Below are 8,830 nucleotides of genomic sequence, written 5' to 3'. Positions count from 1 at the left end.
CCTTAACCTTTCTGGATTATATCACAGTTTAACAGCATATTATATAAGAAATACTTGCAGACATTTGTAAGACCATCCTGCCACATGTTTCTCATTGTTACTATGGGATCACCTGCAAAAGTTAAAACATGAGCTTATAGATGCCAAAGCCACGATATACTTTAAGAGTGCAAATGTCTTCCACTGAACTGTGTATGTATATAAATGACCATCTGAGTTTATATGCTCTTTTGAACATTAATTTGGACTACAACGTAAACAAGTCATTTGTTATACTTGAGCGTCAGATTTTTTTATTTTTTGAATCTTGATTACATTAGTACACTACACCCAATTCCCCTAGTGACACTTCAACACAAGACTTCATACTAAATTTCGCACCATGTGGCAAATGAGCCAAATGCCCAATCCACAAGCATACCATTAATGCACAAGTCTGAACTTACACTCAATTTTATTGATTTTAGAACTATTTTTCTGAGCACAGGACATTAAAATTAGTATAAGTTGATCATTACCGAGCATATGTTGTTTCTAACTTATTCTTGCATGCGAATGAGCAGATGCAAAATCCAGGTTGTTGTGTCATGGTGGATAATTGCTATGGCGAGTTTGTGGAGAGCATGGAACCACCCATGGTGGTATGGGACACTAACCATTGGTGGATAAATTCTTTTTAATTTGCACAGAGAAAAATAAACACTGGACTTACAAACTCAATTATGAATGCTTTCATTGGTAAAAGTGTTTATAAAATCAAATGGCTGGAAACAAAATTATCTAATTTGCATTGTTACTTCTACTTCTTTTTTGTGGAAAGCATGACAGAATCCTGTTATGATGTTTGCCAGGGGGCAGACTTGATTGCTGGAAGTTTTATTAAGAATCCAGGAGGAACCATTGCACCTTCTGGTGGATATGTTGCTGGAAAGGATAAATGGGTCAAAGCTGCTGCAGCCCGATTGTCCGCTCCTGGTCTAGGAGTTGAGTGCGGTTCCACTCCTGGTCATGTTATGCGAGCTCTTTTCCAGGGGCTTTTCCTGTCGCCACAAATGGTTGGTGAAGCAATCAAGGTGGTGATAACATTCTCATAAAGGCATTAGTTATTTCATTGCTACCACTTGTCCGGATTATGACCAGTGCTTGCCCTCTGTCTTGACAGGGGGGCTTTCTTATTGCAGAAGTCATGGCATCTAAGGGGTTTAATGTGCAGCCACTTCCTAGAGTTCCCCGTCATGATACAGTTCAGGTGTGTTCTAAGAACTTATTCTTCCAGTAATCCAAGAGATTTTTTATCTTCTTTTTATCTTGTGTGGTCTGTGTTTCTTCACTTCCTAGGTTTTATTTCGTGTGTTACTCTATTGAGGGTTTCAATTTTCACTATGGCTCTATGAGTTTTTGAGGAAATGGAAATGATAAATAATCCGTTAAAACATTGGTTAACTATATCTTGCAATCAAAGTGCAATTGAGTGCGTCTGTGGATTCTTGAAGAGATTGTTTTTATCTGCTTGTTCATGGGGTTTCCTAATTTCAATACATCAGGAGGGTTGATTTTGGAGTAACTCAAAAAAATCATGATTTTTAACCTAGATATCAGGTTCTCAGCGTTTTTGGAGTAAGTGGCTGCTTGATATACAATGGGCAAGGACATTACAAATTGTTCTAGCTGTAAAAAGTGCATGTGGCTTTGCAGCAGATAGTTGAGGTCTTGCTTGTACTCAGAGAAGAATCATAAATGCAAAGTCAATAGCTAGACTATAATTTTTTCATTTGGACAAAATACCATGTGAACCTGTTTACTAAGCAGGGCTAATTATAATTGGTTATCTTTTTCTTGGAGAATCAAAATTTCAACATGGAGGACAGCGGCACACTGTATTACTTTCAGGAAATTGGATTCCTCTGTACAATGGATCTTCTAGAGAAACAGTTACCCACTGGAAATTGGTTTAGAGTACAGGCTTTATCTGTATTTTTCTTGTGTTTGTATTTATCCAAAAAAGTTCCCATCGAATATTAATAATGTCAATGATACAACGAGGAGAAGAAAATCATCAGGACTCAAGTGGGAAAGCTTCTCAATTTGGAACCAGCACTTCCTGTTGTTATCAGGTGACAGTGGGCCATAATGGCAAAAAGGAAAGTGGGTTAAATGGAAGCTTCAACTGAAACCATTTTAAAATATGATGGATTAGTTATTGTAGTGTGGTTGTCTTGATAGGTTGCCAGCCTGCCAACTAAAGGTCCGTTGGTTAACCACAGATGAACTGAAGCATGAAACTAGTTCTGTTACAGCAAGAGGCTGTGAGGTCAGTCTTCAAACTAGATCGGATTGTAATGGAAGGGGAAATGGCTCTTGTCAAAATATTTCAAAAAAGAACCTCTAGTCAAGGGGATAATTGTTTCCTTTCCCTATGTCTTCATTGAGTTGGTCCCTTGAGAGATTTGACAGCTTATGATGCCAAGCAACAGTAGTTTTAAATCATCTGGAAACTTGTCCCAACTTGATTAATCATGTTATGGATTTTGTTATCAGTGCTAGCATAAAGATGCAACATATAGTGAGAAGTTAAACCTCACACAACATGTATGCATCTCGCACACATACACATGCACCAACAACCTCTCTATGCGAGGCCTTTAACGTTTCTGTTGAGTTCCCATTCAGGCCGTTCAGCTTGGAAGCCGTGAACGTCTCCTAGCTTTCTGTGAGGCTGTCCAGAGAAGCTGTCCTGTGAGCTCTTTCATCAAACCTGTTGCTGGTTCATCTCCTGGATATGCATCAGAGGTATTTCCTCTTGCTATATTTACTCTCAGTTTGTATTTCCGCTGCCAATATTTTTGTTTCTGGCAGCTGATGTAGTCTTGTTTGTTTTCCAGAAAGTATGGAATACTTAAGAGACTTGTCCTTCGTGATAGAATTGAATTAAAACCTTTTGAGTGGTCACTCCTCCAGAGTGGATGAATAATGGTGTTACTGAGCATGGTTGATACTGACTCGTTGTATATCTTGGTATGAAACAGGTGGTCTTTGCTCATGGGACCTTTATTGACGGAAGTACGAGTGAGCTATCATGTGATGGACCCTTAAGGGAGCCGTATTCAGTGTTCTGTCAGGTGTTGTCGTCTATTGTTGGATTTCAGAAAATTTTAGATTATAATAAAGGAATTATCTTAAAAATCATCCCTTTTTTTTAATCTTGTCAAGTCTTTGCTCTGAAGCAGCACATTCCTTGTTAAATAACTTGATGCAGGGAGGCACGCACTGGACTCAGTGGGCTCTTGTTTTAGGAGAGGTTTTAAAAGCTATATAGATGAGAAAAATCTAGTATTTCTAAAACAACCATGCTGCGGTTTGAGGGCTTCAACATGGAACCTTTATTTTTTCCATCTGACTAGAAGATCAGCTGAGATGTGGTTGATCTTTTGATCCAGGTAAATTATGATTATTTATATCCTTGATGAGAAATTTATACCACCCATATAAAATCGTATTAAGAAGCTCTGGATCGTGTCAAAATAGATCTCCTATTTATTCTTTCCTTGGAGCTGATGAAATTGTTACTGGGTTTCCTAGTCTTTCCAATTTGAGTATTTCTGTTTGGACATTACAGTTACAGTAGCTCCTATTCTTGTAATCAGGTTGATAATCAGGCGAGACGTGTTATGATTAAAGATTCTGATCAAGGAGGCTGCATTGCTTACGAGGAGGCTTTACACTTGAAAGAGTAACTTAAGATATGAGATTTTCTGTTTGTTCTGTCGTAAGCAAAGAATGAAAGACCGGTGTAGGACGTGGGACCGTCTTTCTATTTACAATAATTAAGCTCAGCTTTTGAAATTAATGAAATTAGATAGAAGACTATTTGCATGGATAACCACGTGGCACAGGTTAAGCTGATAAAGTCCAGATTGCTTGGCCGGAGCCTATGGCCTGGTGCTTGTGCTAATCAAGCCATACTTGGGATGAGCTCAGTGCCCACAACGTGACTCACCTACCAGCAGAGATGCAGCAGGTGTTCCCTTCAACCATGAGTTAACAGAGTAATAACAGTAAGTTCATCGCGTACTTAATCTAGTTAAGGATTTCTGTTGCTGTGAGTCGACTCAGGGTTGGGCTCCCATTTTATTCTTTATCATCCAGTCTCATACCAAGATTTGGCTATGAAAAATCTCTAAACTGGTTCTGTGATTATTATAACCGTCTCTTGATATGGATTAGATGAGAAACACAGACATGGCAGCCACTACGTTCCAACTTCCAACAATCGTTCTTTCCGAATTATGAAAAAGCCAAAGGTGTTGCCGACATATGTTTTTTGGGAGGAAATCTCCTTCCGTTTGAATGGGACTGGATTTGGATGTAACGTCAGAGCAAGACAAAACCAACCCCACTGAAGCAGACGTGCACAGCACGAGCAGGTCCTACAACTTGTTGGTTTTTATGAAATGAAGTTTGAATCAACTCGATGGAGTGAACTCGTGGAACTCGGTTCTCGTCTGTCGTCATTATCAGTCGCCAACCTCATTAAGTATTTTCTAAATTCTAATTAATTAGTCACTTGTCTCCCTCTATTTAGTCACATTCGATGGTCCCACCAAGTTATAAACCCCAGATGGCAATAATCAAGATCTTCCCTCCGAAAACGGCGTCGTATCTACGGCTCATAATTTTTCTTATTTCGGCACCGTCGTCGTCTCCCTCTCGCGGCGTTCGAGTTTTGCTTTGCATTTTCATCTCTATAGATCCGGTGCGGGGAATTCTCATCTCAAGACATGGGATTTCTCGACAATTTCTCAAGCCTCGCTCCAGGAATTGCGTCGACATCGGCATTCGTCCGTCTGGTAAGCATTTTTGCTTCGAACTTCATTGCTACGAGATCCGGAGCTTCTAGTTCTCCGGTTCGAATCGAATTAGTAGGTCGTCTTTTATTAAAACTGATAATGTTTTGTTAAACTGATCTATGAGATCTCTTTTGAATATCTAAAACACCTGAGACTTGAAATGGAGAGACGTACTTTTACTGTCGCCTTCCTTCTCGTTGCTGAAAGATTCAATCTTGTTTGAAACGAAATGACAATGGCTAATTAAAGTAATCTTTCGTTGATGAAAAATCTTATCTATATCTGTTTTTCAGGAGTTCTTTTGCTTGTCGCTGCGTTGGTTACTTGTTGAGGAGCTGGTTTATCGACTATTCTTTCTCATGGTAGACTGATGAGCTACTTTCGGCATTTTCAGGATAAGCTTGCAAAGATGTTAGCTGACTGCGCAAGCTGTGGACATTAGGTGACCGGAACTGAACTGGGTTTCCAACTTGATCGTACTAGTGCTCTTTATTATTATGTTGTTCGGCTATCCTTAACTGCAGCTTTTGTGGTCATTTTAAAGTTTATTGAAAGAAAAAGGGGATACTGAATCCTTCAATCTTGTTAATATTGTGGAATTCTCTCTTTCCTGGCAGAAGACTCGTACCTTTAGGTAAATGATCAGAAGCGACCCTGGTACTCTTAGTCGAAGCTCCTTGCTCATATTCCAATTGGCCTCTGTTTTTTGCTGCGGTTTATTGCTGCTTCGGAAGGTAGAGGACATTGCAGTAGAGAGGAATTCAGAGTTGTTAAAAAATACTTGTTAGATTAAGTATTCTGGTGAGGCATGAGGAGAAATGGAAACCCTCACTTGGGCAGAGCGTTTAGTGATAAAAGATGGTTATTGCCTTTTCTCTCAAGTCTGCTTGTTTCTTTTACACTGGCCTTGGCAGCTGCTTTTGGGTTATTCTCCTCTTCGTACGGTGGTGATTCCTTGTCCTTAGATTTTATTTCCTTTGCTAGCTCGGAAGACTCTACTGGATCCTTCGTGGAATCAGATTTGAGGAAATCCCTGGAACGATATAGAGTTTCTAAGTTGGAAGCACCACGCATTGCTTATTTGATTTCTGGGACGAAGGGTGACAGTCAAAGAATTAAGAGGACTTTACTGGCTATTTATCATCCAAGAAATCAATATCTTCTCCACATGGACCTTGAGGCTCCTCCCAGAGAAAGATTAGAGTTGACAATGTTTGTGAAGGGTGATCCTACGTTCCGTGAGGTGAATAATGTACGAGTTATGGCCCAAGCCAACTTGGTGACTTATAAAGGTTCCACAATGGTTGCTTCTACTCTTCAAGCTATAGCTATTTTGCTCAAGGAGAGTGCTTACTGGGACTGGTTTATAAACCTTAGTGCCTCGGATTATCCTCTTGTCACACAAGATGGTGATTGCCTCCCTCAACCTTTTCGTTCCATTTGTTTCTTGTATACATAGTCTGCTGCATTTCCAGTACTACTATTCGTTTCCTCTTTCCTTTTTATTCTTAGCTGAAAATCATATTGACTTAATTTATAGAATGATCACTGAAGCACTTGCTAATGTGGGTTTCCTTTCATTCTTTCCTTCTTGTTTTATCAATGATTTTGAAGTAGATATTTCTTGAAATTGATGGAATCATGTCAGAACCATCAAATATCCTGTTTGAAATTTCATCTTAGTGTTTGAATGTTGTGTAGATCTGCTTCATGCTCTCTCTCCTTTGCCAAGGGACCTCAATTTCATTGAACATACACAAAATATCGGATGGAAGGAGTAAGTGAACTTCAGAACTTCTTTTCCTTTCCTTTTTAAAGGTTTTCCTGCACTGCATCTGTCTAGCTTTGCAGGAGTTTTACTTCAAACTCTCTTTGCAGGAATAAGAGAGCAAAACCAATCATCATTGATCCTGGTCTCTACTTGTCCAAGAAGAGTGATATCTTCTGGAGTAATTCCAGAAGGGAACTACCTACATCATTCAAGTTATTTACGGGTAAGTTCTCCTCAGTTTTTTTATGATTATAAAACAAAAAATAGAGCTGTAAAAGTTGAAATGGCAAAATTAGTCTTGGCCTTGCCTTTTTTGGTCTTGTCTTATCAGAGCTTCATACTGTTTAACTGCAGCACTTTCTTAATGTGATAAATTCCACTCCATTTTTCTATGTTTCAGGATCAGCATGGGTAATGCTTACAAGGTCTTTCCTCGAGTATTGCATATGGGGCTGGGACAATCTTCCCCGCACTCTCCTGATGTATTACACAAATTTTATCTCATCTGCAGAAGGGTATTTCCACACAGTTATTTGCAATTCACCTGCATTCCGTAACACGACAGTCAGCCATGATCTACACTACATTGATTGGGATAACCCTCCCAAACAGCACCCTCTCTCATTATCTATTAAAGATTTTGATAAAATGGTCAAAAGTGGAGCACCTTTTGCCCGGAAATTTGAGAAAGATGATCCCATCCTAGATAAAATCGATAAAGAGCTATTGGGTCGAGTGGATGGTCAGTTTGCCCGTGGAGGCTGGTGCACTGGGAGCCAAGAAGATGGTTCCGATCCATGCTCTGCAAGAGGTAACGATTCAGCGTTTTTGCCTGGGCCAGGTGCCGAGAGATTGCAACTAGTGTTTCAAAAGCTGTTATCTGAAGATTTTCTCGGACGGAATTGTTCTTTGTAGCAGTAAGTTTTCCATGAATATATGTGCATAGGTTTTTCTGTTTTGATTGTCTTCGCTTTAACACCTCACGACTCTGCTGTGACGTTTTAGTAACAGTAGAGCGTATACTCAGATATTGAAACAAAAGGCAATTCATACCTCTTAGAACAATTCCTTCTCGACGGCCTCTTTTAAATGTTCCGGCTTTAACACAGGCATTTTATTTTCAATTTGTCTCACAAATTTGCTACGATTGAATGAAACAGAATGATTCCCCGAAACAGAAGCAAGAACATTGCGAAGTCTTGAACAGAGTTCCCAAAGGCTGAAATTGAAAAGGCAATTCATACCTCTTAGGGCAAGTGAAAGTGAAATTAAAAATGAATTACTATTTTTTTGTATTAGTAACAGAAAATATAGTGTAAAATAATATTTTGTGTTAAATAGAAAAGAAATTTATTAATATAATATTTTAATAGATTTAATTTTTTTATTAATAAATTATGATAGATTTTAACTTGTATGAATTAATAGATATTTTAAATTTAAAATTAACATTATCTATTTAATTAAATATATAAAATAAAATTTTATAATACCCAAATTGTTACTTTTTAATATCTAAATTCTCGCTTAAAAATTAAATATAATACTAAAAATCGGAAATTTATATAAATAAAAAGAGGGTATTTTATTATACAAAATTACTTTTATAGATTTAATTTTATAAGATAACTTTATTTAACTAAACTAATATACATTTAAACTTGTTTTAAATTAATAAATAATTTTAATTATTTATTTTATAAAAAAATTAAACAAATACTTACTTTTATAAATATCCAAATTCTCACACTTAAATTAGAAATCAAATATAATATTAAAATCATGAATTTATATTAAAAAAGGATATTTTAGTATATAAAATTACTCTATAGATTTAATTTTTATAAGATAATTTTATTTAACCATTCTATTAATAAACTAAGATAAATTTTAACTTGTTTGATTTAATATTAATTAAAATTTAATAATTTTAAATTAAAATAAATATATAAAATAATAAATAAATATTTAATTTTATAATATCAAAATACAAGAGTGAGAGGGCAGAGTAAGAAGAACAATAGTGAGAGAACGAGTGACTCGTGAGGATAAAAATGAATGCAGATACAAAATTAAAATCCCCCGCAAGATCCATCACTGTTTTCTCTTATGGATCCTGATTTTGTTTTGTTAGTTTTGTTTTGTGTTCTTTTCATAATTAGAGAAAATATTTTACTGTCAAATTAATTTCGAATAGCAAAAGCAAATTTTT

The 8,830-nt window shown here is 37.0% G+C and overlaps 2 protein-coding genes across 4 annotated transcripts; both read left to right on the top strand.

Annotated features, from left to right (window-relative positions):
• Window positions 1-563: 563 nt before the first annotated feature.
• On the top strand, window positions 564-3,734 carry LOC137957774 (uncharacterized; the record flags this gene model as incomplete). Its single annotated transcript, XM_068805193.1, has 8 exons — window positions 564-641; window positions 852-1,073; window positions 1,163-1,249; window positions 2,207-2,311; window positions 2,671-2,790; window positions 2,883-2,885; window positions 3,027-3,119; window positions 3,645-3,734. Coding segments are annotated over 8 exons (798 nt in total), but the record flags the coding sequence as incomplete, so codon positions are not given.
• LOC137957770 (beta-glucuronosyltransferase GlcAT14B-like) lies at window positions 3,322-7,579 on the top strand. Of its 3 annotated transcripts, none has more exons than XM_068805184.1 (7): window positions 3,322-3,437; window positions 3,645-4,847; window positions 5,242-5,289; window positions 5,465-6,256; window positions 6,549-6,624; window positions 6,726-6,841; window positions 7,019-7,579. In XM_068805184.1, exons 4-7 carry the CDS (start codon window positions 5,656-5,658, stop codon window positions 7,531-7,533), a joined length of 1,308 nt encoding a protein of 435 aa, XP_068661285.1. In that variant the 5' UTR covers window positions 3,322-3,437; window positions 3,645-4,847; window positions 5,242-5,289; window positions 5,465-5,655; the 3' UTR covers window positions 7,534-7,579. The 3 variants fall into 3 exon arrangements, with proteins under 3 accessions (XP_068661285.1, XP_068661286.1, XP_068661284.1); XM_068805185.1 differs by having other exon boundaries at window positions 5,141-5,289; window positions 5,468-6,256; XM_068805183.1 differs by having other exon boundaries at window positions 5,141-6,256.
• The last annotated feature ends 1,251 nt before the right edge of the window (window positions 7,580-8,830 follow it).

Source organism: Aristolochia californica, unplaced genomic scaffold (assembly GCF_029961685.1).
Source record: "Aristolochia californica isolate CCGP_79_NKW_82.1479 unplaced genomic scaffold, dmAriCali1.0.hap1 SCAF_230, whole genome shotgun sequence".
NCBI lineage: Eukaryota > Viridiplantae > Streptophyta > Magnoliopsida > Piperales > Aristolochiaceae > Aristolochia > Aristolochia californica.
Note: the sequence above shows the minus strand (reverse complement) of the source record. Positions and strands in the feature narration are given on the sequence as shown.